Source organism: Kogia breviceps, chromosome 1 (genome assembly GCF_026419965.1).
Source record: "Kogia breviceps isolate mKogBre1 chromosome 1, mKogBre1 haplotype 1, whole genome shotgun sequence".
NCBI lineage: Eukaryota > Metazoa > Chordata > Mammalia > Artiodactyla > Physeteridae > Kogia > Kogia breviceps.
The window spans coordinates 177,530,686-177,557,023 of NC_081310.1; the positions used below are offsets into that span (position 1 = coordinate 177,530,686).

At 58.0% G+C, this 26,338-nt stretch overlaps 1 protein-coding gene across 3 annotated transcripts in view; it reads left to right on the forward strand.

Moving 5' to 3' along the window:
- The window catches only part of COL16A1 (collagen type XVI alpha 1 chain), a 50,703-nt gene that overhangs the window by 23,348 nt on the left and 1,017 nt on the right, over window positions 1-26,338 (forward strand). Inside the window, exons 41-71 of one of the 3 annotated variants that reach the window (XM_059069678.2) lie at window positions 210-269; window positions 451-498; window positions 636-689; window positions 4,119-4,172; window positions 4,401-4,433; window positions 6,766-6,882; window positions 6,968-7,009; window positions 7,091-7,177; window positions 7,952-7,996; window positions 8,896-8,940; window positions 10,671-10,724; window positions 11,252-11,305; window positions 11,869-11,922; window positions 13,420-13,464; window positions 13,575-13,628; window positions 13,910-13,945; window positions 14,309-14,371; window positions 16,791-16,862; window positions 17,064-17,117; window positions 17,777-17,821; window positions 18,028-18,072; window positions 18,391-18,444; window positions 18,873-18,926; window positions 20,977-21,027; window positions 21,383-21,472; window positions 22,953-22,988; window positions 23,557-23,601; window positions 24,482-24,670; window positions 25,033-25,099; window positions 25,850-26,026; window positions 26,206-26,283. In XM_059069678.2, coding sequence (XP_058925661.1) covers window positions 210-269; window positions 451-498; window positions 636-689; window positions 4,119-4,172; window positions 4,401-4,433; window positions 6,766-6,882; window positions 6,968-7,009; window positions 7,091-7,177; window positions 7,952-7,996; window positions 8,896-8,940; window positions 10,671-10,724; window positions 11,252-11,305; window positions 11,869-11,922; window positions 13,420-13,464; window positions 13,575-13,628; window positions 13,910-13,945; window positions 14,309-14,371; window positions 16,791-16,862; window positions 17,064-17,117; window positions 17,777-17,821; window positions 18,028-18,072; window positions 18,391-18,444; window positions 18,873-18,926; window positions 20,977-21,027; window positions 21,383-21,472; window positions 22,953-22,988; window positions 23,557-23,601; window positions 24,482-24,670; window positions 25,033-25,099; window positions 25,850-26,026; window positions 26,206-26,283 — 2,002 coding nt within the window. The remainder of the gene's footprint in view (window positions 1-209; window positions 270-450; window positions 499-635; window positions 690-4,118; window positions 4,173-4,400; window positions 4,434-6,765; window positions 6,883-6,967; window positions 7,010-7,090; window positions 7,178-7,951; window positions 7,997-8,895; window positions 8,941-10,670; window positions 10,725-11,251; window positions 11,306-11,868; window positions 11,923-13,419; window positions 13,465-13,574; window positions 13,629-13,909; window positions 13,946-14,308; window positions 14,372-16,790; window positions 16,863-17,063; window positions 17,118-17,776; window positions 17,822-18,027; window positions 18,073-18,390; window positions 18,445-18,872; window positions 18,927-20,976; window positions 21,028-21,382; window positions 21,473-22,952; window positions 22,989-23,556; window positions 23,602-24,481; window positions 24,671-25,032; window positions 25,100-25,849; window positions 26,027-26,205; window positions 26,284-26,338) is intronic. The other 2 variants (XM_067012760.1, XM_067012768.1) reach the window with 2 other exon arrangements.

The following is a 26,338-nucleotide window of genomic DNA, read 5'->3' on the forward strand; positions in this document are numbered from 1 at the left end:
CATTTGGTATTATTATCCCCATTTTATAGATGAGGAGACTGAGGTTCAGAGAGGTTGAACAGATTACCCAAGGGTACAGTCAAAAGAGGCCGATCCTGGATTTAAACCCTGCCCTCTCCATCTCTAGAGCCTGCCATGCCTCCCAGCTGTTGACTTCCAGAGGGTCCTCCATCCTCGCCCCCTGCTGACAAAGGCTCTTTTCTTTTCAGGGTGAGCCAGGGGAGTGCTCCTGCCCCTCCCGAGGGGACCCCATCTTCTCTGGCATGCCGGTAAGTGGTGCCGAGAGCCTTCCCCCCCCCCGGCCTGGGGGTGAGGCCTGGCTTCCGGCCTTGTGCCCAAGACGCATAAGCCCCTGCGCCCCAGCCACCTGCGTCCCCACGCAGCCCTGTGCTTGGTGTGGACGTTGCCTATAACCTCTCCCCTTCTTTTGCGATCCCCACTCCCACCCAGGGTGCTCCGGGACTTTGGATGGGCAGCTCCTGGCAGCAGGGCCCACAGGTGTGTGTCGCTTGTCTCCTCTGTCTCTCCTCTTGTCTGCCAGCGCCCCGAGCCTTGCCCATCCTAATGCCGGCGTCCCCAGTTCTGCAATGGGGCAGAACTTTCTTCTGGGTCTGATGGTTTCTTCTCTCCTTCAGGGTCCCCCGGGTATTCCCGGACCACCAGGCCCCCCTGGAATGCCTGGGCTTCAGGTAAAGAGGGAGAGGAGAAGAGGGGGCCAAGGCAACAGGGCGCATGCCCTGTGCTGGACCCCAAGCATGCCGCTTCCCTGCCCCAATGCTTGTATGTGTCATTTCTCACTCCTTGGGCTCCTGCTTCCCAGAGTGGCACGGAAGGCGCACTGGTCCCTGAGGGCAGGCTGTGGGTACTCCCAGACCTTTTTTGAGGAATGCCCTGTTGTTGTAGCCCAGGTACCCCACTGACACCTGTGTCAAGCTCGGGCCTTGGTCAGCTGTCAGGAACCCAGAACCTGGGTCAGCTAACAATCCTTGACACTGGTGCAGAGCTCACCATTTTGGAGCAGCGTTCAACGTTCATTCATGCAACGAAATTTTTGCACACCTAGTATTTTCCAGGCACTGTATTAGGTGCTGGCAAGACAGCAGTGGACAGAATGAAATCTCTGCCCTCTGGGAGCTTGCATTCTCGTAAGAGAGACAGGCGATAAGCAAGAGAAATAAATAAAATATAGTATGTTAGAAAGTGATATGTCCTGATAAGAAGGTTAAAGCAGGGAGTGAGGATAGAAAATGGGAGGAGCCCACGGAAGATATTTGAGAAAAGTGTTGAAAAGAAGGGGATGTTTAAATCAAGACTTAAAGAAAAAAAGGGGAAAAGAAAAAATAAAAAGACTTGAAGGAAATGAGGAGAGAGCCTGCAAAGGAGAGTATTCCTGACAGATAGACAAGGGAGCAGGTACGAAGGCCCCAGGGGTGGGAACGTGCCTGCCGTGTTTGGAGAATAGGAAGGCGGCCAGGGAGTGAGGGGAGAGTAGTAGGAGTTGAGGTCCTTGGGGCATCACGATTAGAGTGTGTGTTCCAGAACCAGGCAGCCTGACTTTGAATCACAGCTCTGCCGCGTGTTAGCTTTGTGATGCTGGGTAAGTTACTTACCCACTCTGTGTCTCAGTTTCTTCATCTGTTAAGTGGAGACATTGTAATTACAGAACCTACCTCATGGGGCTTTTGTGAGTATTAAACAAGTTAATGCATGCTAAATGTGTAGAACCTTGCCTGGCATATAGTGAATGCTCGGAAGGCATTAGCCATCATTATGACAACAACTACTGTTATGATTTCACATCCATCCTCTCGCATTTGTTTGAGCCTTACGTCAACTCCAATAGGAAGGCAGTGGATCCCTAAGTCACAGCTGGGCACACTGAGGTTCTGGGAGGTGACATACCTTGTCTGAAGTCATCAGCTACGAATTGGCAGTGCTGGACTGGGTCTTTCCCGTGCAGGGCACTTTCTTCTGCCCTCCACTGCCCTGCAGGGTGGCTCCCCAAGATTTGCATGCCAGGCTGCACTTCCCAGAGGCCCTAGGAGGCATAGACAGTAGCTTCTGTGTGTCTGGCTCCCAGCTTCTGGAAGAGTGAGTCTCACCTGAAAAGGCAGAGCACGGAAGCTTTTTACAAACGACTCCCCCCTGCCCTGATGATTTTATATATACCCCCCTTCACCCTGGGCTGAGAATCTGCTCTGGTGGGCCCCGTTTGCTGATGGGAGCCTCTGTCAGTGTTCCAATTCTCTGTCTCATTGAGAGCTCAGAATTAGAGCCAACTCTGTGTCCCCCACAGGCCAGACACACCTTTACCTATTGTCCGGGTTTCCTGCTGCACTGCCAGGAAACAGAAATCAGGCTGCAGGGGGCTTGCAGTTTGCCTGGAGAAGCGTGAGGGTCATTTCAAAGTGACCCATTAACAAGTGCACGCAGATGTCACGTGAACCCTGCCAAGATGTGTTGGGGGAACGAGGCAGAAAAGAGAGACTGCCACCGAGTTTGGTCCCAGGCACCAGAGTCCTCTTCTGGCACCAGTGCTGGAGACCAAGCCGAGGCTGCTGCTTGCAGGCACCTGCCCTGTGCCAGGCAGGGTGCAGGTCCCCTTTCCTGGTCGTCTCCTGCAGTCCTTTCAAGGAAGGGAGGGCCCAGCAGCTCCTCTCTTCAGGTGCAGGAACAGGCTCAGAGATAGACAGCATCCAGAGCTCCAGTAATCCCCATCCACCCCTACAGACGTTAAGAAGTGTGCGGCTCTATAGCTAGTACTCAGGGCATAGGTAGCTCTTCACTTCTACAGTAGGACAAGTGGGAGGTATAGTTCTGGGCGCGCAGGAAAAGAAAATCACAAAGTATCAGGCTTGAACTAGCACAGACAATGGAGAGTGGGGCAGGGGGTGAATGATAATTTAGGGGCACAATTAGAATTAACCCGGTCACGGTGTTTCCCCTGTGCCAGGGGCTGTTCTAAGCACTTTGCCTTCTTAGCTCATCGAGGACTCGGAATGAGCAGGGCTGGGTGACTGCACGTGGAGGTACAGGAGGGGCCGGGGGAGACGGACTCCAGGTCTGACTCAGGCCTGGTGGAGCCTGGCCTGAAATCGGGTGGGCTGCCAGGGAGGGTAACATGCTCTACTGCTGGGAGCTGGGACTTGAAGGGAGGCCAGCTCTCAGAGCGGGCCAAGGAAATCCCCTGTCGGTGGGGGTAGAGTGAGCAGCAGTGCTTTCGCTCAGCATGTATTTGATGCATGCCTCCTCCAGGCCGGGCACTGGGGATTTAAAACCCAGCACACTCCCTGCCTCCATGCAGTACTTAATAAGCAGATGTGCATTGTGAGTCTGTAAGGGGAACAGAGTCTGGGTGGTAAACATTTAACGTGAGCCTCCCTCGTGCCATGCTCTGTACTAAACTCCTTATAGCCGTGATCTCCTTTCAGCCTCACCACAAACTACCACTGTTTTACAGAAAAGGAAAGTGAGGCACAGAGATTCCCCCCACCTCCCAGCAAGTAGCCTGACAAAAGTTGTACAGGTAGTTAGTTAGAATTTGCACCTGGATGGGTCTGACTCCCAGGCCTCCACCCCGTGTACGCATGAGTGTTCTGGGGACTGTCTTTTGAGGAACGATGCAGAAATAGTGGTTAAGAGAGGGGTTGAAGCCAGTGGTCCTCAATATGAATCTCACCTCCGTGCCTTGCTCGTCCTGTGACCTTTAGCAAGTGGCTTGCCTCTCTGAGTTCTTCGTCTTGTTTTTAGGATGGAGATAACACTTACCTCACCAGAACAACTGTGGTGATTAAATGAGAAAATATAGGAAAAGTACTTAGCACAGAAAGAAATAATAGTTATTTACTATATAGAAGACCCACTGCCCTAACATGTAGGGGAAGAAATCATCTGGACTGGTTTTGGCGGGGCGGGGCGGGGGGGGGTCACCTCTCTGGGCCTCCTCAGCTCCCCCTACAAAAACAGTCTAGAGACTTTTGAGCTGAGGATAGACATCAGCCAGGGCTCTCAGCTCTTCAGGATGAGGGGGAGGGGCAGTGGCGATGGTGAGAAAGAATCTGGGTGACCTGCGGGCTAGAGAGAGGTGTCCACTCACCGGTGTCTCTTCTTGGCTGCAGGGAGTGCCTGGGAACAACGGTTTGCCAGGACAGCCTGGGCTGACTGCAGAGCTGGTAGGTACTGGCCTGGACTCACTGTCCACGCCTCCCCTGCTCTTCCCAGGGCTGAGCTTGCCGTGCTAGCGCCCTTAGCCGCTGTGGGGGGGTCCCTCTTCCCTCCGTCTTCCGAGGCTGGGAGAAACCTGGATGCCACGTGGCTTCCCGAGGCTGCACCTGGTGCCGTAAGTCTCCGTCCCCCTTCCGCTCGCCCTCTGAGCCCTCGTGTGTGTCTGTCTCTTGCAGGGATCCTTGCCCATTGAACAGCACGTCCTTAAGGTAAGAGAGTCAGAGGGAGGGCGTAGGAGCTGGCAGGGGTTCCCCTCGGGGGATCACTGTAGTAAGCGCTCAGCTGCGTGGCGGCACCACACACAGAGAGCTGCAGGTGGGGCTGTTTGTGGGGGCCGTGCGTGCCCGGCACCTGGCTGAGGGCGCCTAGTCAGGGGCCGGCTCGGAACAGACCCCCATCAGTGTTTGCCGAGCGAGTGTTTGAAGGGATCCTGTGAAGGCACCCAGGTGGTCATGGGTGCTCTGGGCAGTGGTAACTCGGAGACCTGCCCTCAGCAGTTGCCAGTGAGGTCACACGGGGTCAGGGCAGGGCAGGTGAACGTGCACTTGGAGGGCAGTCAGGCAGGGATTTGCGAAGGTTATGTTCTATGATAGGACTGGGTAGGGGCCTGGAAGAAGGCTCCGGCTGTCCTCTGCTCGATCCAGAAAGAATCCAGGGAGGAGAGGGGATTTGAGAGGTGATTCTAGTGGGGCAAGAAGGGGGACTTGGGGCCTGAAGGGAGAGTCGGCCTGTGCCAGGGTCTGTCAGTAGCATTGAGACCATGCTCGAGGGCTGTGGCCTGCTCTGATCTCCCACGCTGGGCACCACGGGTGACACAGCCCTTCCTTGCTCAGTTACCTCTAGAGACCAGATCAGGACTCTTCCCTCCTCCAGCTCAGCATCCTTTGGGGTCCCTCCCATGCCTTGGCCTCCAGAGCCCCCGTCCTGGTCACCCCCTTCTAGCACTGGCTGGTCAGTGCCCTGGAGCTCCCACGACCCCAGTGGTCCTGGTCAGGACAGAGCATGGGGACCGCCTGCCCCGCCCCTGCTCTGGACAGCAGTCATCTCCAGAAGCAGCCTGAGGTCGGGTTATCCTTCTGGCAGCGGTTACAGGTTGGATCACGGCAGGGTTGTGGCAGTGAACACCCGCTCTTCTGCCCTAGGCCTCTGGCAAAACAGGGTTCCCCAAGTCCTGCCCCTGGGCAAATGATTATGCAACTCCAAATGCAGGATTCGACATTTCTCTGTGTAACATGTTGTCTGATGGCGTCTTTTTTGTGTGTGTGGTACGTGGGCCTCTCACTGTTGTGGCCTCTTCTGTTGCGGAGCATAGGCTCCGGACGCGCAGGCTCAGTGGCCATAGCTCATGGGCCCAGCCGCTCTGCGGCATGTGGGATCTTCCTGGACTGGGGCACGAACCCGTGTCCCCTGCATCGGCAGGCGGATTCTCAACCACTGCGCCACCAGGGAAGCCCGTCTGATGGCTTCTTGATCAAGTGCTCCACGGAGGGCCCCCAACAGGAACTGAGTGTGATCTGAAGAAGGGGTCAGATGGGCACCGACAGCCCAGAGGAAGCCTGGGCCTGTGGACAGAGCAGTTCCTTGGCCCTCAGACAGACCAAGGTCCAATCCAGGGTCCCACTTACCTTAGACAAGTCATGCTGTGTCTCTGGGCCTCGGCTTTCTCATCTCCGGAGTGCTTATAAGATGACCTGCCTCATTGCACTGTCATGGTTGAATGTGATAATGTGCCAGACCTGCCACCATTGCTGGCATCATGGGTGCTGAGTAAATGACAACCATTATCATTGAGCTTTGCCGCAAACAGTGGAGGTGGAGCAGCGTCTCCTCTAGGGGCCCATGGACATCCTGCCAGGCCGTGGATAGATGCCAGGCTCCCGAGTCCTCTGAAATTGTAGTCTAGCTTTCACTAGTAGGTTTCATTTTGAGGGGAAGCGGACTCACAGCTTCCATCAAACTCTCAGAGAGGTCTGTGACCCAAAGAGGTTAAAACCTCCAGGTAAGAGGAGGACTTTCTTGTCAGGAAGACTTCAGGCCCTGCCCACTGGGGAGCCTGTAACAGCCGGGATCCCCTGGGAGGTGCAGACCAGGCCACATCCCAGAGGCTGTCTGCAAAGGACCTGGCTCCTCCTACAGCTGTTTCTTTTGCTCCCTTGGGCAGAGAAGCTGGTGTTTGGAGCTGGCCTTTTCAGTCTAAATCCTCGTGGCATGTCCTCACACTGGGTGCAGGTTGCAGGAACAGCCGGGACAGATGGTCCCTCCGCGGGCCCCTCCGCCTCCTCCCACACGCCTGTCTGGAAAGTGGCGTTGGCTTGGCCCTACCGGAGCTTCTTCCTGGAGGAAACTCAAAGCCAGTGTTGGGATCGGGTCCCTTGAGGATACAGCAAAGCTGCCGCAGACATGTGGCTGGGGAGGAAGAGAGTGGGTGGGTGCTGGCCAGCAGGATGCCACTGGCTGAGTTCAGAGTGGGTTTCCCCCATGTGGCCCACCCTGGCCTTCTCCAGCCCCGGGCCCCACGCCACCCCCCATTTTTCTCATCAGAGCATCTGCGGGGACTGTGTCCAGAGGCAGACGGCCCACCCGGCGGCCCTCCTGGAAAGTGGAGAGAAGGGAGACCAGGGTATCCCCGGCGTGCCAGGCCTCGACGGCTGCGCCCGGGTAGGAGGCTGGGCTCGGGGTGGCCTTGGTGCAGGGCGAGCTCTCGGCTGCCCCCGCTGACCAGGCCTCTGGCTGTCGTCCGCAGTGCTTCATGGAGCGGGAGCGCCCGAGGGCTGAGGAGGCCCGGGTGAGTGGGCCTCTGTCTCCTCTTTACCCCCAGCCCCGAGCCCCACGGGGCTGCTCACACTCACCGTCCATCCCACTCCAGGGGGACAACGGCGAGGGAGATCTGGGCTGTGCAGGGAGCCCCGGCCTGCCTGGTCCTCCGGGACTGCCCGGCCAGAGAGGAGAAGAGGTAAGAGCAGGGCCCTTGCCTGGGCTGGAGCCCGAGGCGGCTGGAGTCTCCACTTAAATGACTCTCAGTTCCTGAGGGCAGTTTCCTTCCTGCCAAAAGTCTTCTCGGGCCCTCTGAGGCCCTAGGTCACCGGCGCCCCTCGCTGCTCCGGCCTCACCTGCTCTCCTGGCACCGGGCCTCCTCGCAGCTCTGGGCCCCGGGCCACTCTTCCTCCCCTGGCCTTGCTGCTTCCTCAGCCTGCAGCTCTCCTCCAAGGCCCGCTCCTTCACCCCTCCAGCCCTTTGCTCACATATCACCTTCTCAACGAGACACTCCCTGACCACCCTCTCTAAAATAGAACTCCCACACCTGTGCTCGAAGCCCAGTCCCTGTCTCGACCCCACACTCCTCACTGTCTGGCTTCCTTTGTATTCCCTTCATTTGGGAACACGCCGCAGGTATCTACTGAGCACCGCCCGTGTGCCAGCCTCTGTTCTGTGCATTACTGTCCACATCTCCCTAGAACGTAAGCGCCACAAGGTGGGGATTTTAATGTTCCATTTGTCATTGTGTCCTCGGCCCCTGGACCAGTGCCCAGTACATAATAGCTGCTCGATAAATGTTTGTTGGATGATTGAATGAACCGAATGAAAGGTTTAACGTCAGCTTTAGCATCCTGCTCTGACAGCACTGCCTGTTGACTCGGTCTGTGGCAGGCTGGGAGGAGGGCTGTGGAGACCTCAGGGCGCTGTGGGCCCGAGCCTCTTCATCCATATTCCCTGGCTTCCTTTGCAGGGTCCGCCCGGCATGAGGGGCTCCCCGGGTCTTCCAGGCCCTATTGTAAGTATCTGTGGGTTTCCTGGCCTGCTTGAGAGGCTCTCGGAGGGGTTGTAAAGCCAGACACCGTTCTGCTGCCTTGTCTCCGGGGAGCTGGGCAGGACAGAAAGAGGGAACTTCCTCTCCCTCTCCTATCCCTCATCAGAGCATCTGCGGGGACTGTGCCCCCCCCCCCACCGAATCCCCAGAACCGGCCTGCTGTGGCCGCCGCCACCCCCCCCCCACCCCCGCTCTGCCTGTGGTCCTCTTTAGAGGAGGCCCTCAGGGCTCATCCTTGTTTCTGCAGCCCCGCCCCTGCTGTGTTTTGCACCCATGGCTCACGGTCTGGGCAGCCAGGAAAGCACGTGGCAACCTTCAGACAGGGGCCAGGGGCTAAGATGGAGCAGCCCTCTATCTCTCTGTAGGGCCATCTCTAAGACAAGCCTACAAAGGCTAGACTAGGAGCATCTACCCTGGAGTCCTCTGTGGTGTTGATATGGCAGGAACATAGAAGTGACTAGGAAAGCCTGGAAGAACGGAAAGTGCTTGCTTTGGAGGAAAAAAAAAAAAAAGCTGGTGGGAGCCTCTTAGAACCAGGGAGCCGCCACCTGGGGGCTCATGGAGGTCAGGTAACAGGCATGATTGCCTTCCACTCTGGCACCAGGATTCACTCGGACTCGGGAAGACTTGGGCAGGTGGTTTGACTCTGGGGGCTGTTGCGCATCTCTGCCGATGGCAGAGCCATTCTTCCTGGAGCCGAGGCGAGGAGCAGGTGTCTTCTGGGCCAAGACTTGGGATGAGTCTCTTTTCCAGCTGCCTTGAAAATATTCCCGTGACTTCCTCTCCCCGTGACCTCTCAGCCCCAGACTGTGACCCAGGGTTGCTGTGCTTGTGAGATGTGACCTGCCTGTTTCTCCCACCAGGGCCCCCCAGGTTTTCCTGGTGCTGTTGGCTCCCCCGGATTGCCTGTAAGAACCTAGCACTGCTCGGCCTCCCCTTCCCCTGCCAGCCAGGTCTCTGTGGCTTTCGCTTGTCTCCCTTCCTGTCGTGCCCTGGCCCCCCTCCTCCATGTTTGTCGTCGTCCCCCTGCAGGCTCGGTAGCTAACGACACAGGTTCCCTGAGGTCCCAGCAGCTTGGACGGCCTCCCAGTCTCTGACTTCTTTTCGTTTCTCCCTTCTCCCTGTTCTCCTGCTTTCTCTCCCTCATCTTCTCTCTTCTCCCCCCTTCCGTTTCCCTTTTTTCTCTCCCACAATCACACATCACTCCCCCTAAATCCTCCGGAGCTATTTTACCTTCTTATTTTAAGCTGGTGCCTCTAGAGGCCTCTTTATCCCTGCCTTCTCACTCTGCCTCCTGCTTCTCCCACCTTTGGTGTTGACTGAAGATTTGCTGAAAGTAGTTCTTGGGGCCCTGCCAGGCACCTGGCCCAGAGCCCGGCAGAGATGCCAAAGCTTTAGGGCTTCACACTGCAGGCTGGCACAGGTTTGCTGCCCTGCTGCTTGGCAGGGCTGTCCAGAGGCACCCCAGGGATTTCAAGGCGGCCACGCTTGCAACTTTTCCCATCATCCTAGAGGAAACTTCCTCCTCTTCCTTTCCTCTTCTTTGGCTCTGGTCCCAGTCTGCTCTGAGGCTGGGCACGTGAGGCCAGCGTTAGGGCTTCTGGGTGTCGTGGGGCCCTGCCCCCCTGTGCCCAGTGTCTTGGCCGCCTCCTTCTGCCAGGTGTCGTTAATTGCTCTGCCTTCGTCATCGTCACAAGTATGTTTGAGTCATCCTCATCCTTACTGTTGCTCCCTCCCGGGTCAATGGAAACTAACCTCCTGTTTGTCAGATTTCGTGTTCCTGGGGCCTAGCTCCTCTCCTCCCAGGCCTGGTGATGGAGGCTCAGGGAGCAAGGCCTCTCCTTGTCACAGCTCCATCTGTCCCCACGTCCTCATCCTGGCCGGACCTTGTCTGTTTCTGCTTGCTTGGGTGAAGGGGCCATCTGTCCGTCTAGCCATCTGTCTTGTGTTGTGGAAAGGTTTGGGTGCCGTTTCTTGAGGGCACGAGGGAGAAGGGGCAGACACGGCCCCGTAACGGTGCGGTGCATCCACGTAGGCCAGGGCGAGGAGTGAGGGGGGACGGGGGCTCTGGCTTTGACTGAAATGGATATCCCTTTCCACCTAGAAAGTGACAGGGACTGCTCTGGAGGGAGCCTTCCCATGTCCCTCCCCAGCATCCCTAAAAGAATGTGATTTTTGGCTGGGGCGGGGGGCTTGGAGAGGTAAGTGTTGGGAGTCTGGTGATACATTTTGGTGGGGAGCATAACTCTAGGGACACCTCTCTGGACAGTTGCCCCTCAGGGGGAGCGCATGTGTCACCCTCCGAAAGGCGCACCCCAGACAGTGGCCACAGTGGGGCACACGAACGACAGCCACCTGAGAAGTACTTTCCCGACTGGGCGGGCGTGTCTCTGTGGTGACCTGTCTTGGGGGGCCTGCTCCTGAGAGGCACCCTTACGTGGGAATTTACACCTCTGATAGTTCCCCTTCTGGGCACACCCCCTATGGTCACTTCGCTGGGGACCCTAGGGGGGCCACCAGCAGCCCCCCCACACCTTTGCCTAGAATGGGGACAGAGGGCTGGGGGGCTGCAGGGAGGAGTCAGGGGCTGCGTGGAGACTGCCCTCCCCTGCAGTTTCTCATGATTTCTCTCTCCAAGGGTCTTCAAGGAGAGCGAGGCCTCAGGGGCCCGACAGGAGAGAAGGGGGAACTGGTAAGCCGAGGCAGCAGGGGATGGAGGTAGATGAAGAGCCCCGGGGAGACGGAGGTTGGGCCCCCTGGGATGGCTGCTGGGTGGAAGATGGGAGGTGGACTCCTTCTTTTGAACCTCTTTGCCCCTCGGCCCTGATTCCCTCAGTATTGGGGGATCCCTCAGGATCAAAGGAAGTTGATCTCCATGTGCCCTGACCCCCTGTAAGGGGCAAACACCTCCGTCCCTGGGGCCTTTCTCCTTCCCTCTTCCTGCAGCGTTCAGCATTCCCCTTCCACTGCCCCCACCCGGGGCCTCATCACTCCCTGCCCTGGGCCTTCTCCTCTGGCTCAGCTCCCAGCATCCAGGACCGTGGTGGTGACCACAGCCGAGGGGAGCTGGGTCTGGGGGCAATGGCCCAAGGTGAGGGCTGTACCCGGGGCACCTGCTGAGGGGCAGCTCCAGACTGTCGGGCCTTGACCGCCCTCATAGCCAGGGATGGGGACAGAAATGTTGGGGGGCTGGTCCATCATGTCTCCCTTTCTTTGCAGGGTCCTCCAGGGCAACCTGGCTACCCAGGTGCCATGGGCCCCCCGGGACTGCCTGTGAGTAAGGGGAGCCGGGTCTGGGGGTACCCGAGCCGTGGGGTGGTGATCAGGACCCGCCCAGGCTTGGGCATCCTCAGCGGGCTCCCTCCATTCCGAGCATTTCAGCTGGTGTCTCTGCCAGGCTGTCCGTCCAGAGCACCCCGCACCCCAGAAGCCCCCTTGGTAGTGGAGCCTGGCCTCCCTCTCCGCTTTGGGGGGCCCACCACAGTCGCTGCACATCAAGGGCCAGACTCTCAGAGCACCCGGAGCCTCCCAGACTAGGAGAGGCCAGAGGTCCGCCTCCCCGGGGGCGGGGGAGAGTTGGGGAGATCCAGCGGAGGCGCCTGTTAGGTGGACGTGGCCCCCGTTCCGCTGAGTAGCGGTGGGAGGCCTTAGAGGCGCCCCCGCTGTGCTCCGCTCCGGGAGCAGCCCACCCCTCTGGCCCCCCAGCCTCGCCCGGGGCACCTTCTGCGTCTAAGTGCCAGTCTGGGTGCCAGCTGCAGCCTCCACCCCTCGCATCGGGCGAGCGCCGTGGCGGGCGGACCACGGGGCTAATTCCCTCTCTCTTTGCTGCCTGTCAGGGCATCAAGGGGGAGCGCGGCTACGCGGGTTCCCCGGGAGAGAAGGGAGAATCGGTGAGTGCGGGAGGGCAGCTCCCTCGGCGAGGGCGGGAGGAAGGGCTTCAAATGGCCGGTCCCTGTCCGCCTCCTGGAGAGCTTCCCAGCCGCCCCTGAACGGGAGACGTGACCCCGGCCCCCCGGCCCCCTGAGTCTCTCCAGCTGCGTCTCAAGGTTGCTGCGGGGGCGGAAGCTGCGAGGAGGAGATTCCCGGCAGGTTTCGTGGAGACTGGCGAGGGGCTGCCTGGGGGGAGGGGGCCAGAGTCATTGGGCAGGGGACCTCCCCCACCCCCAACGCCCACAGGCCGGAGAGCCAGGCCCCGGACTCTGGACCCCACTCTGCCCCCCCGGCCTGTCGCCAGCCCCACACTGAGCACTGGAGCTGGGGCGGTCATCAGATGGGGACACGGAGGCTCACGAAGTGGCGTGGCTCACCCAGGGTCCTGCAGCTAGTTAGTGAACTAGGGCCGAGCCTGGACTTGAACCCAAGTCTGTGACAAACCTCCCAGGTCTTTGTCTTACCTTCCCCCTCACGCATGCTGGTGGGGCCCCGGTGGGATGCAGCAAATCCCATTGTGCATTTATTCAATAACGAATCTTTCCTGTGGGCCCTCTGGGTGCCAGGCTCTGTTCTGAGGATGCCTTGGTGGATAAAACAGGCAGTTGAGCCCCTGGTCCTCAGGGAGCTCACGTTCCAGTGGGCCAGGTAGATGACAGATGAGTAAACAGCTACATATAAATTATGACAGATAGGACCGGTGGAGAAAATCAAGCTGGGTAAGGAGCTGGAGCCGTGAACAGGAAGCATTAGACAGAGGGTCAGGGAGGCCTCTCTGAGGGGTGGCATTTGAGCTGAGCCCTGAATGGAGCTGCAGGGGTGTGGGGGAGCACAGACATCCGGCACATGGTTGTCTGTGCTGGGGAATCCCAGAGGGAGAAGCCACTGGTGAGGGTACCTCAGCGACAGATTCGAGCCGTCGAATGATTTGGTAAGGTTTCAAGAGACCTAGAAATGGCGGGGGGATGGTGGGCATTCTAGGTAGAGGGGACAGTTGTGCAAATGCCCAGTGGTATGATTGCATAGTGTTCAGGGAAAGGCAGTCTGACCAAACCAGGCAGAAGAAGAGGGGAGGGAAGTGAAGCAGGGAAGGGTGGTTGGTATCAGATCACAGGATGCCTCAAAACCCAGCATTCAGGTGGCAGAGGGGAGCCATGGAGGGTGTTGGAGCAAGAGAGTATTATAATCAGAGCTGTGTTGAAGCAGAAGAGATGGCAGCCTCTTTCTTGCTGGCTGTACTAGAGCAAACCAAGAGATGGCAGAACTAGTTAAAAGGCTGGTTCAGTAGCTCAGGCAAGGGAAGGGAAGCCTGAACAGACCAGGGAGAGGAATCCTGCAGCTTAGAGGGGCGTCCCATCACATCCCTGCCTCGGCTCTGTGCCCCGCCCCCTGCCCCATCCCCTGATCTCCCACCTCCCCCAGTCAGAGTGACCGATTCTGCTCCTTTGTGTCACCAGGGCCCACCAGGATCTGAAGGCCTCCCAGGTCCCCCAGGCCCAGCAGTGAGTGGGGAAGGGGACAGGGAGATGTGGACATGGGGATCCCTGATCCTGCCCTGGGGTCTGGGGACAGGAAGGTTGGGTTCTAGATGCATTATTCTCTGTGGTGACAGGGTCCCCGAGGAGAGCGAGGACCCCAAGGGAACTTGGGTGAGAAAGGTGACCAGGTGAGTGGTGTCAGGGACCTATCTAGCTGTCCTCCCCCTTATGGTCACCCTCATGTACGGGGGCGAGGGGGGGGGCGGAGGGGACACAGTGACCAGCTCTAGCCTCCCACCCCCCACCATCCTTGAGTTGTAACCCCTCACCTCGTGCCCAGAGCCTCACCTGCTGGCCATTTGGGACAGAGTGACTTGAGGCAGCCTCACGCTGTCATTCTTTCCACCTGGGTAGCCAGGCAGGAGAGAGAGGGTGGCACAGCAAACTGTCCCTTGCTTTCTTCCCCTAGGGATTTCAAGGCCAGCCCGGCTTTCCAGGCCCACCGGTGAGTGCACACACAAAGCCAGCTCTGTCCGATGTGATCCCATCTGCGAGGGGCAGGCCTGGCCAGGCCAGGCTGGGTGAGGGTGGCCCTAGGGAGGGGAGGGAAGAGGCACGGGAAGAACGGAGGAATGGCCTGGGGGGGCCAGGCCTGATTCCAGGAGCCAGGACCTGGACAGCAGGGCCTCCTGGGTGGGCCCCAGCCCAGCCGCCCAGCCAGACGTAATGCTCCTGGGTGGTGTTTCTGGGAAGTCAAATCGCATCACATTAACAGTGGTGAAGCACACCGAGGAGGAAGAAGGAAGGGGAGCTGCTTTCCAGCCCCGCTTTCATGCTTTCATTCCTGCCTGCTTCTTTGTTGATTTAGGGTCCCCCTGGATTCCCAGGCAAAGCTGGAGCACCTGGCCCACCTGGGCCCCAAGCGGAGAAGGTGAGCAGGACCCCAAGTTGGCCACAGTCACAGCTCTGAGCCATCAGATATTCAAGGACTAATTCAGTTACGTCAAGGGTGGGCAAAGAGACCTCCAGGATGAGCCCAGCAACTGCTGTAGGGCAACAGGGCCGGGGCAGACCAGTGGGCCCCTAGGGCTGACAGCTGCGCCCGGGATGCCCACTGGCCTCTGTGCCGCCGAGGTTCCCACCCAATGGGAGAGTGTGGGTGGGGAGGAGGCAGAGGGGTGCAGTGAGAGGTGGGCCACTAGATGCGACAGGCCAGCCCCGGCCAGCTGCAGCTCCTCCAGAGGAGGGCGAGGAGTTGAGGGAAGGAGGGAAGCACATCCAAGACTGGGCGCCCTGGGCCCTTCAGCAAGAGGAGGTCTGGGCATTTGCCTTCTGGGTCTGACAACAGCAGGAAAGAAGAATGGGCCTCCTGGGAAGCCATGCTCAGGGTGTCCCCAAGTGCCAGAGAGGGCAGGCGTGGCCTGTGACCTGGTGACAAGGGTGGGAAGGAGCAGCAGCTGGGGAGCCCCCACACGGGCCGCCCCTGGGTTTGGCTAGATGAACTTTGGGACTAGCTCTGCCTTGCTCTGGAGGCTGACATCCTTGTCTCAGCCCTTCCTCTGGGCTCTCCAGATGCGACAGGTGGACAGTGTAATGAGGCCCCAAATTGACTTCTAAGCTTGGGGTAGGGGGATCCTCGCCCACAGGGAGGGGCAGGAGATCTGCAGCTTCTTGGGGGGCCTCTTTCCTCTGAAAGCTGGAAAGGACTTCTCGAAGGGCCACCTTGGTCTAGGTTCTCACTGTTTGGGTGAGGAAATGAAGCCCAGAGAGGCTGGGGGCATCCCAGGGATGCATAGCCAGACAGTGACGGAGCTGAGACTCCCCTCCCATCTCAGGAAAACCCTCAAGCCCCTGGCTGCATCCCCCCACCCCGGAGCCAGCACCTATCAGCTATGGTTGAGGCAGTGGCGGGTGCCACCTCCCTTCCCTTCTCTGTGGGGCACCTGAGTGGCGGGCCCTGCCAGTCTTCTGTGCTGCCTCCGTGCCCAAGTGCTGCTTGCTCTCCTTAGGCCGGTCATTGCAGACTCCCAAACCTCTGGCCAGCGGTTCTCCATCCTGACTCCCTGTGGGGCTGCCATTTCCTGGGGCTGTGCTGACCCCTCCTGGTAGCTGGTGGCATGGCAATGCCACCCAGAGCCCTTTTTCCCCCCTCTGTGGGGTCTCTAGCTGGATCCCTTCCCCTTGGTGACCCCCACAGCCACTGCTGCAGGGCAGCCACCCTCACCCCACTGGGGAAATGCTGCCGCCTCCCCACTTAGCTACCTGCTTCCCCCTCTCTTCGAATTCACACATTCGCTCTCATCATTCCCCTGCTTTGAACCATCAGTGGCTCCCCAGTACCCGTAGTGGTGTTTTCAGACTTTATTTTGTAGTCCCCAAGGCTTTTTGTCACACAAAATCTCATATGAACGCTCAATCTATAAAACAGATGCAAGTGGAGCTGCTCTGGCTAAGGCAAGGGTAGGGGTCCTGGAGTCCCACCCGCTTGGCCTCCACTTTGTGCCCCCAGCCTCTCCAGGCTCCTCCAGGAACCCCCAGGCCCTGAGAAGTACAGTTTGAAAACTAACAGTCTGTCTGATAAGATCTAGTACAGGGTTTCAGGGCCCTCCTCCAGTCTCCTCTCCGCCACCCCCATCACATGGGCTCCCCAGACACCCCAGCTAGACCAGCCATGTGAACACCTCCAAATCTTTATCCTTCTCTGAAGTCCTCTGTGGCATGCCCCTTTCTCCTAAACCTACCCCAAGCCCAGCCGTCCTTCAGAGCCCAGCACCTGCTAACTCTTCTGTGACACTTTCCCTGCCCCCGACCAGAGTGAGCTGCTCCCTCTCCCCAACTCCCAGGGCCCCTTACTCACACAAGGCAAATAGACTGTTGCAATGCCCTTGGGGGTCCTGGGCCTGTGACTCTCGCTGGACTCCTGAGCTCCTCGAGGGCAGGGCCCACCCTTTTTCCATCTGGGCGAATCAGAGCCCACATAGTGCTTGGCAGCTTGCTGGGATCAATGTGAATTGAATGTGTGCCCTCACTTCAGCCCACATTACTGAGCACCCACCAGGCCAGTCCTTGGCCAACCCTGAGGAAGGCGCTGGATCCAGTAGGCTCTGTTTCTTCCTCGTGCAGCAGTGCAGAAAGGGGGATGCTTGGCAGATGAAGACAGATTTTCATGGGGGAGTGGTGCGTGGGATACAGCCAGTTAGGCCAGAACCGAACTGGGGTTCGAAGCCAGCTGTCCTGACTTCCAGCGGTCCCCAGCCCCTGTGGCCGGGGTCTCTGGTCCTGCTGGTGTGTGTCAGGGGGAGGGAGGGGGGCAAGGCCCCTCTGACTTTGCTGGGGGGGCTCATTTCCAGGGCAGTGAAGGGATTCGAGGTCCATCAGGCCTGCCGGGTCCCCCTGGACCACCAGGATCTCCCGGGATTCAGGTGAGCATGTGCCCGCTTAGCCTGACGGGTGTGTGTGTGTGAGTATGTGTGTGTGCTCATGCACGCATGTGTGTGTGTGTTTTAGGGGTAGGAGTTGGGTGAAGGGTGGAGGGGGTGAAGAGGGTGGAGGGGCTGGGTTAGGCCTCCCACCTCCTAGGGCTCCAGCACAGGCGTGCAGGAATGCCTTTTTCCCATTTCCAGGGCCCTGCCGGTCTGGATGGTCTGGATGGGAAGGACGGCAAGCCTGGCGTGAGGGTGAGATGGTGGGCCCAGGAGGGCACCCCCTTCCTTCTCCTTCCTTCTCCAAGAGCCAAAGTCAAGGGAACCCTGATGAAGGGAATTGAATTCCACTGCCCCACACCTCTTTCAGGAGGTGCTCCACCTTCCCTCGGTCTGCCTCTCACCACACCCCACTTCTCTGATGGCACCAGAGCCCCCTGGTTTCTCTGTTCTCCCAGTTGCCTTAACCAGGTTGGACGAGCTGAGTCTCACCAAAGGCAGGCAGTGAAGGGAGTAAATTTTTACCCAGAAACTCAATCAGCTGAAGAAACTAGGCTGGGTGTCAGAAAGAATAGGCTGCAGACAGGGAAGGACTTGAGTGGCCCTGGCTCCTTGGATCTGATTTTGCTGGGGCATCTGAAAAGGATGGGGCCATGGCAAAGGTCAGAGCATCAAGGTCAACTCCCTTCTGTACCCAAAAGAAGGAAAACGGGTTCAGAAAGGGACCGGGATTCACTCAGAGTGCACAGCCAGTCAGAGGCTGAGCCCAGCTTGGAATCTTCCTGTGCTCCACGTGACAATCCCTCCATCCTGGGAGAGCTGGGGGAGGGGCTGGAGAAAGGGGGAGACTGGTGAATGAGTGGGTACAAGCTGGACAAAGCTCTTGTCTCAGTGCCCCTGGTCTCTTTCCCTAGGGGGACCCTGGTCCTGCTGGCCCCCCCGGACTCATGGGACTCCCGGTAAGTTGAGCTGCAGGAAGGAGCTGGGAGCTGGGAGGTTCCAAAGCCGGGCAGGTGCCCTGATGGGTGGGGCAGCTCAAATCCACATCCCCTGTGGACATGTTATGACTTCGGATGGATTTGACTTGTTTAACTTGAGGAAAGAGGAGTGGAAAGTGGCCTCCTCTTGAGGTGAGGGACGTGGCAGCTCCTGCTTTTTCTTCCAGGGCTTCAAGGGAAAACCGGGACATCCTGGCCTCCCAGGACTGAAGGTAAGGGCCTGGTGACTTCCGCCAACCGGGTTTTCTCGGCTTTTCTCAAGGTCTGACCCCGGGCAGATGCGGCAGTCTAGCCGGAGTGGAGTGCCATCTGACCCTTGGCTAAGATGCCATCCCAGCATCCAGGCCTTCTGAGGCCACCGGTGCCTGGCAGACTGGGTTGGAGCTTTGCCATCTGCCAGCCCGAGGGCATCAGAGAGCCCCTGGCCGAAGCCGGGGCATGTGGCAGGAACTCCTCTGATGTGGGGTCAGCTTGGGGTGTGGGAGCCAAATAGAGGTCTGGTGAGCCTCAGTTGCCCCTCTCTCCTCCAGGGTGACTGTGGAAAGCCTGGTCCCCCGGGCAGCAGTGGCCGGCCCGGAGCAGAGGTAAGGGCCCCGGGGTCTATGCATGCTGCCTTTAGACAGCCCTTGGCTTCTGCTGAGTCCAGGATGCAGCCACTTCCTCCCCGTTCACTGGCAAAGTGGCAGCCTCCTCTCCTTGCCTTCTGGGGGAGGTTTTGCCCGACACTGCACATCTTGACCTTCCTCCTCCTAAGTTTATAACCGGTTTCCTCTCCCTACGGGCTATTGGGTCATTAACCCATAAAGGCCTGGGCTCTACCTTCCCCCTCCAACCACACTCATGGGCAGGGCTGGTCCCCTGTCCCCCGAAGGCTTAGGCCTAGAGTCCAGGGCTCAACGCAGCTCTTCTGGCCATTGCTGTTCCACCTCCTGTTCTCAGCGTTCTCCTACCTCACAGCCTGTGTGTGTAAGTCTGTTTCTGGGTTGTTTCTTCCTCTTCCTCCCTCCTGCAGGGTGAGCCTGGTGCCATGGGACCCCAGGGAAGACCCGGCCCCCCTGGCCACGTTGTGAGTTCATCTGTTTTCGTCTCTGTCTCTGTGAAAGTTCACACTGTGTTGGGCTGGGTGGTGGTGGGCAAGCCGGTGATGACCCGAAAGAACTGACCGCAGCAGCAGTGCCAGCCACGTAGAGCAGTAAGGGGCTCTGGGCTCACCCATCCAGCGGTTCCCCGGCTTTTCGCCATTTTCTTATTTTCTGGGCACATTCGAGTTTGCTTATCAAACAAAGATCATTCATTTATTCACCAAGTAATTATTGAGCACCTGCTCCATACCAGACACTGTTCCAAGCCCTGGGCTACAGTGATGAGTGAGATAGACAAGGTCCCCTGATCCCAGAGCTTCCACACAGGCACAACAAACAGATTAACGCGGAAGGATCAGGCGGTGATGTGCTGTCACAGGGAGGGCCTGGGAGGCGACTTTACCGGAGAAGTGGCCTTTGAGCAGAGGCCCGAATGACAAGAAGGAGCCAGCTGTCAGAGCAGTCTGGTGGAAGAGCATCCCGGCAGGGGTGCATCTGCTGCAAAGGGCCTGAGGCAGGGAGGGCTTGGGGAGCCCCCGAGTCAGCGTGGCGGGAGTGGAGTCCGAGGAGGTTGTGAGTGGGAACGGGAAAGCTGAGCTGGGAGAGGACGTGATGCAGATGGTGGAGGACCTCGGGAGCATGGGCAGGAGGGGGAGGGCGCGCAAATGACAGCAGAGATATCAGCGGAGGGATGATGGCGGTGGAGCTGGTGGCAGTGGACAGATCCCGCAAGTGTCTGGAGGTAGATAGAGGACTTGCCCATGACCTGGATGGGGAGGGGGCAGGAGGCGGTAGAAGGAGAGGACTCAAGGATGACTCCTGTTCGGTTTGGCCCCGGGCAGCTGGGTGAGTGGGTGGAGTATTTACTGAGAAAGGGTGACTTGGAGACGATGTTTATTAAGCAATAATGGCTTTCCCGTCTACTTTACTCATCTGTAACACAGATGACTGCCAGTGGGCGCCTTTGATCAGTGTGACCATGCCGAGCTGGTGGGGTTCCAGAGAGCCCTATTGAGGCTGGCTGTACACTTTCCAGAAGGCTTTTGGAAATGTTAAGAATAGTGCAGCACCCCAAAAAAGGAATTCTCGGGTCCTCATCACTATTTTTATGGACCTCAAGGTGTCCAGAGACCTTGGATTGGGGACCGCAGGTCTAGTCCTGTCCCCTCCACGTTACAGATGAAAGAAGGAGTCACGCACTCTGAATTGTGTCCGCATCGGGGACCCCCTGGGGGGGTGGGGTGTGTGCAGGGTTCCTCTTCCCGCCTGTGTCCATCCAGCCCAGCCCCCTGCTGTGTGCCAGTCTCAGTGCTGGACATTCCTGCTGTAGGAGGCTTGAGATGAGTAGAACAGAGCCGGTGCCTCTGGAACTTTTCATCTGGGAGTATGGAGGGAAGTGCTCTGAGAGACACCTGTGTGCCCCGGGGTTCAGAGAAAGTGTAGCTCTGACCACGAGGGTGGTGACATTTGCGCTGAGCCTCTGGGGCAGGATGTGGAGAGATGGGGCAGGCCCGAGCCCTCCTGTGTGTTTCAGGCTTATCGCCCTCCAGTGGTAGGTGAGCGGCAGGAGACCGGGGAGCTTGGGGCTTCTCTGCGAGGACGCTGGAGTTGGTGCTGAGCCCTTGCCCCTCAGCCCCCGGCTGCGCAGAGGAAAGCTCCTGGTCTCTGCTCTTCCCAGAGAACAGAAGGAAGGCGGCAGGGGGTGTAGGGGGCGGTACTCAGAAGGCACCCAGGCCCACATACCATGTACCTTCCTCCCTCTGCACTTGGCTCTGGCTCCCAGATCATCCGCTCTGTGCGGGCCCCAGAGGTACCCCTCGGCCTGCAGCAGGCATGAGGGTCTTGTGCGTTCAGGGCCCCCCAGGCCTCAGCTCTGGCACAGGTCAAGTGCAGGAGCAGAAGAAAGGAGGGGTCGGGGAAGAGAATGGAGCCGTCGGAACAAGGTTAGGGTGCGTTCTTGCTCTTGGTACTTAGCTGCCTCCGGGGCCTTATTACTGGAGCCTCTCTCCATCCCACTGACTTGGCTCTCTTTAGGGGCCCCCGGGGTCTCCAGGCCAGCCAGGCCCAGCTGGGATCTCTGCAGTGGTGAGTGGCATGCTTCCCTTGTCCCTCCCTCCCCGGAGTTTGGCCCTGCTCTGCTGCAGGCTCCTTGCAGAGGGGGCCGGGTGGGGTGGGGGGTGAGGGCTGGAGAGCAGTGTGTCCCCAGCCCCCCTCCTTCCCTGACATCGGCCTCTCCTGCGTCCAGACATCTCCCTCACTGGCCTGTGGTGAAGACCTTTGGAGAAGCCTGGAGGCCATCCCAGGGTCCTTCCCAAAGTTCAGGCAGCGCCACCTCCCCGTGTGCGGCCTTAGGGTGGGGGCCATGGTCCCTGGTGCACAGTGTCTGCCTCTGGCTGCGTGGGGTTCACTCTTCCCTCTCACCATCCCCGTCTTTCCCTAGGGCCCAAAAGGAGACCGAGGATCCACTGGAGAAAGGGGCCTTTCAGGTCTTCCAGGCCAGCCTGGTCCCCCTGGACACCCTGGCCCCCCGGTAAGACCCTACATCTTGCAGCACAGCCCGGGGGAAAGGGCCAGTGGGCTTTGTCAGTTGCGCACAGCCCTGCACTTCCGGGGTCTCCAAGGAAGGGGAGGCATTTAGGACGGACGATGGCAGCTCGGAGATTGTGCCTGAGGATCACGTCCTATTTGGAAAGGACAAGCTGTACCAGCCAGCACTGGGCCGACCACACAGCAGACCGCTGCTTCCAGCCGTGCACCGCTGTACAGATCCCCCCACTAGCTGTCGGACAGGGGAGACTGGCCTCTGTTCCACCCCCACCCCCTCCCCAGGGGAGTTTGTTGGTAACCACAGAAAACCTGTAAATGTCAGGCACCAGAAACGCTGTGCTACTGCTGGAGCTCTTGCAACAGCTCAGAAACCACTCCTTAGTTTCAGCTAGAGTTTATACTAAGAGCTGTGATATATTGGTCACTGACAATGTGCTGAACGGTGACCTACGTGCTTGACATTTTGTCATTTAATCTGTACCGCAACCCTATTTAGTAGGTCTGATTGTCCCCATTTTACAGATGAGGAAACCAGGGCTCAGCAAGGTTAAGTAGGTTGTCCAGAGTCACACAGCTAGTGAGTGGAAGAGGCTGCCTGGCTCCAGAACTTGCATCCGGAACCACTTTGTGATACTTTCTCTTTCAAAGATTCCAGACAGGTGGCCACATCAGGTGGAACTGACTGCCAGTCTCAGGGATGAAAAGTCTCCCCGGGGACTGAGGCAGGGACCCAGGTCTCCTAGCCCCCAGGTCAGGGTGTTTTCCACCCAAGCAGACTTCCTTCTGGGGAGCAGTAACAGTGCCCCTGGGGCTGGTGCCCTGGAATGGGGTGGATGACTCTAGCCCATGCAGGAGTAATCGGTCGGCCCATCTGCCAAGAGGGCCGAGTCTTGCCTCCCACTCATCTGATTTCCTGCTGCGGACCCTGGGCAGGCAGGTCCCGCCAACCCTCCATCCCTCCTGCCTACAGGCTCAGGAGCCCCTGGGGTCCCCGGATGAATCTGTCAGTTGCCTTGCAATCACAGATTCCTCGTCCCCAGCATCCCACTAGAAATGGGCAGGGCCCTGGAGGCAGCCTCTCCTGTTCTGGGGAGGGAGCGGACACTAAGGCTGCCCTGGCCGATCTCTGGGACCTCATCAAGGCCAGAGATTCAGAGTTCACACCTTCATTCAGCAGACATTGAACATACACTCAGAGCCAGGGAATTTGCGAGATGCCAGGATCTCAAGCAAAGAGCAGGGCAGGCGCAGTCTGACCTTCCCCCATAGAGCTCAGTCAGTGGGGCGGCCAGGAGCAGGCTGGAGGGTGGGGTGGGGTCTAAGTTTCCACAGCCTGTGCCTGGAGTGTCAGGGCGTGACTCCTTGGTGGAACTGGGGCTGGCCATGCCTGGTGGGCAAGGTGAGGCATGAAATGCCAAGCTGGGTTGGCACTCACCACAGCTCCATTGCTCTCTACTCCCCAGGGTGAACCTGGTGCAGATGGTGCAGCTGGCAAAGAGGTACCGCTGTCCTGGGCTTCTCCTTTTCTCTTGGGGATGATTCTTCTTGCTCTTAGCTTTGCCCTGACCCCTCTTCATTCATTCAGTAAATGCTCCCTGTATGCACAGACTATCTCTGGACAGATATACACAAAACCGGTGCCCTTGTTCTTCTGGAGAGAGGGATTGGGGACTAGGGGAAAAGGATGAGAGTGAGCCTTGTTTTTCACTCTTTTTTTTTTACCATATACTTGGTCAGAAAGAGCCAATAATAATACTCCAAATAAACATTTATTGGGCACCAGCTATAGCCAGGCCCTCCCTTTCATTCTGACTTCTCACCTCTTTTTGTCCGTGACAAGAGACACAACCAACACGATCATACACGGCCACACCCCAGGAACATGAGTCCCCCTTCCAGATGTCCCCGCTCTTGTTGGCAGGGAGGTTGGCATCCTTTCTCACAGAGAGCCCAGTGGACATGGCCTGGGGACCTAACACTGTGGGAGGTCCTTTCACGGCACCTGTCTTTCCTGGACAGCTTGGAGACGCTGCCCAGACTTGATCCCTGACTTTTGCTTTCTTTTAGGGACCCCCTGGAAAACAAGGAATCTACGGACCCCCTGGTCCAAAGGTGAGTGGGCACTGGCCGGGTTTGAGAGGAGAAGCTCATGAGTTGATTAAGCCCAACTCTAAGCTCTGACTTTAGCCATGGAGAGGAGACACAGGAAGGCCAGTGGGCAGGGAAAAAAGTGGACAGAACTTGGAGCCACCTCGTCTCTGACAACTTCTCACGTGGGGCTGTTCCAAGGTTCATTCACTCCTGATTGATTGATTGATTCATTCATTCATTCTGCGAGCATCCTCTTGGCCTTGCTTACCTGCCAGGCCCTCTGTCCTAGCCTTGGGCAAACAGAGGTCCCTGAACAATAGGTGCCCACTTAGTCCAGTCACACTTACACTGGAGCATGGCAGGTTTTACCGAAGAAGATTAGACATAGCACTGTGGGATCAGAGGGAGGGAGCGATCAGCTCAGCCTAGGGCGTCAGGGAGGCTGCACAGCGAACAGGGACATTTCAGCTGAGTCGGAGGAGTGCACCGTGGAGAGAGGAGGGGAAGGCAGTCTAGGCAGGGAGGACTAAGACACATGGCCGAGTCAGAATTATAACCAGTGAGGTGTGGCTGGAGGTGCAACGAGGCTGGAGAAGATGTGGTCAGGACCATATCATGAATGGCCTTGAATGCCTGGCCAAGGAATTAGACCTTTATCCTGAGGGCAGTTGGGAGCTATCAGAATTTCTAAGTAGGGAGTAACAACATGAAAACTGTCCTTTAGAAGGACTGCTTTGGGGGCAGCGACATGGGGCAACCTGTCAAGATCCTGTGGCCACAGTCCAGAGGGAGACGCTGGGGGCCAGGTAGGGGGCTGAAGACAGGAGTATATTGCTGAGACATCGTGAGGTAGACTTGACAGTACTTGGCAATGCTGGACTGTGACTTCCTGTCTTTGTAGGGTGACCTGGGACCTTCAGGGCAGAAGGGCCAGGCAGGGGAGAAGGGAAGAGCTGGCATGCCTGGCGGGCCTGGCAAGAGTGGCTCCATGGGACCTTCTGGGCCGCCGGGTCCTGCAGGAGAGAGAGGCCACCCTGGATCTCCTGGACCTGCAGGGAGCCCTGGTCTGCCCGGGGTGCCTGGCTCCATGGTAAGGCGGGGAGGCTGGCAGCCATGGGCACTGGCCCACAGAGCAGGCATGCTGGGTAGAGCGTGGACTATTTTAGAAGCTCTTGCTGACACTCTACAGAAAAGAGCATGACCCCCTTATGGGTGGTTCTTAACTGTGTGGGCGAGTTGAGGGGTTGGGGACCTTTTCCCCAGAAAAAGGCACTGACTCTCAGAATGTTTTGTACCACTTTAGGGGGTTAGGACAGTGGGTTAACTATCTGTGGGAGGGTCCTGGGACCCTTGCCTCCCTCCCCATCCTTTACTTCCGTGAAGTCCATCCCCAGGGGAGATGAGCCCCAGGTTTGGAAGTATAATTGAGACAGGTTTCTTCTCTTTCCTCAGGGAGACATGGTGAATTATGATGAAATCAAGAGATTCATCAGACAAGAGATCATTAAAATGTTTGATGGTAATTGGCAGCTGGCTGGGTGGCAGTGGGTGCTGCTCGCCCTTCCCAGCTGCTTCTCCACCCCGCCCTGGCCTCCTTTTCCTTAAAGCTCAATATCCACCTCCCCACCATACCCCTACTTACCTTGCTCTCCCACTTACAGGCATATGTTCAATTAGGCTTCAGCCTTTCCTGCCACCTGCTCTGTTCAGAGACAGAATGATTCCCTTCTGCCCTCCCCAAGCCCCCGCTGAAGCAGAGGAGACAGACGAGAAAATTGATATCAAATGAGTCTGCATAGAGTGAGCTCTAAATACAGGGGCAAGCAGCAGCTCTAAGGAGGCTGCTGTGGTTTCATTTTAAGCTTTTTTTCCTGTTCATTTGTTTGTCCAACATTGACAGGCTAGGGACTGGGGAAAACATGGACCTTTCCGGAAGGGGCTAGATATCTTGCTTGGGAAGCAGACCTTGAATGCCAAGCAAGGAGTCTGGACTTTATTCTGAAGCCAGTGGTGAACTCAGGAAGGCCATTGGAGAAGAGAGATGCTGTAATCAGAACTGTGCTTCAGGAAGCTCACGGTGGAGAGTGAGGAGCGAGGTGGGGCTAGGGCACAGGAGACCACTTAAGAGATCCACCCACACGTTCCTTGCTCTGACATCCCTCTGAAGAAAGGCTGTCTTGGATTCCATGCTGGGGGCCTGTCTGTAGCATCTGCAGTCGTTCTGAGTCCCTGGGGGAACCCTGTGACCTGTCCCTGACCTTTCTTACAGAGAGGATGGCTTACTACACCTCCAGGATGCAGTTTCCCATGGAGATGGCAGCAGCTCCGGGACGACCAGGGCCCCCAGGGAAGGACGGTCCCCCGGGCCGGCCAGGTGCCCCGGGATCACCTGGGCTCCCTGGTCAGATTGGCAGAGAAGGTCGGCAGGGCTTGCCCGGGTTGAGAGGTAGGTCTGCCATCTGGTTACTGAGGTGCATACCTAGCTCTTAGGGGCAAACACGAGCATCGCATGAGGTCTGTTGTGAATATGGCATTTGCGTGTATACGTGTGTTTCAAATAATCCTACTGGGTGTGTCATTGCTCTACTCAGGGATGGGCCCTCTTACTTTCTTTCTTTTGTCCAGGATTGCCTGGTACCAAAGGTGAAAAGGGAGACATTGGTGTTGGCATTGCAGGAGAAGTTGGTCTCCCTGGCCCCCCAGGTAGGAAAAGCCAGCCTTTGAGACCATGAATCTGGAGCAGTTGAGATCGCCTTTC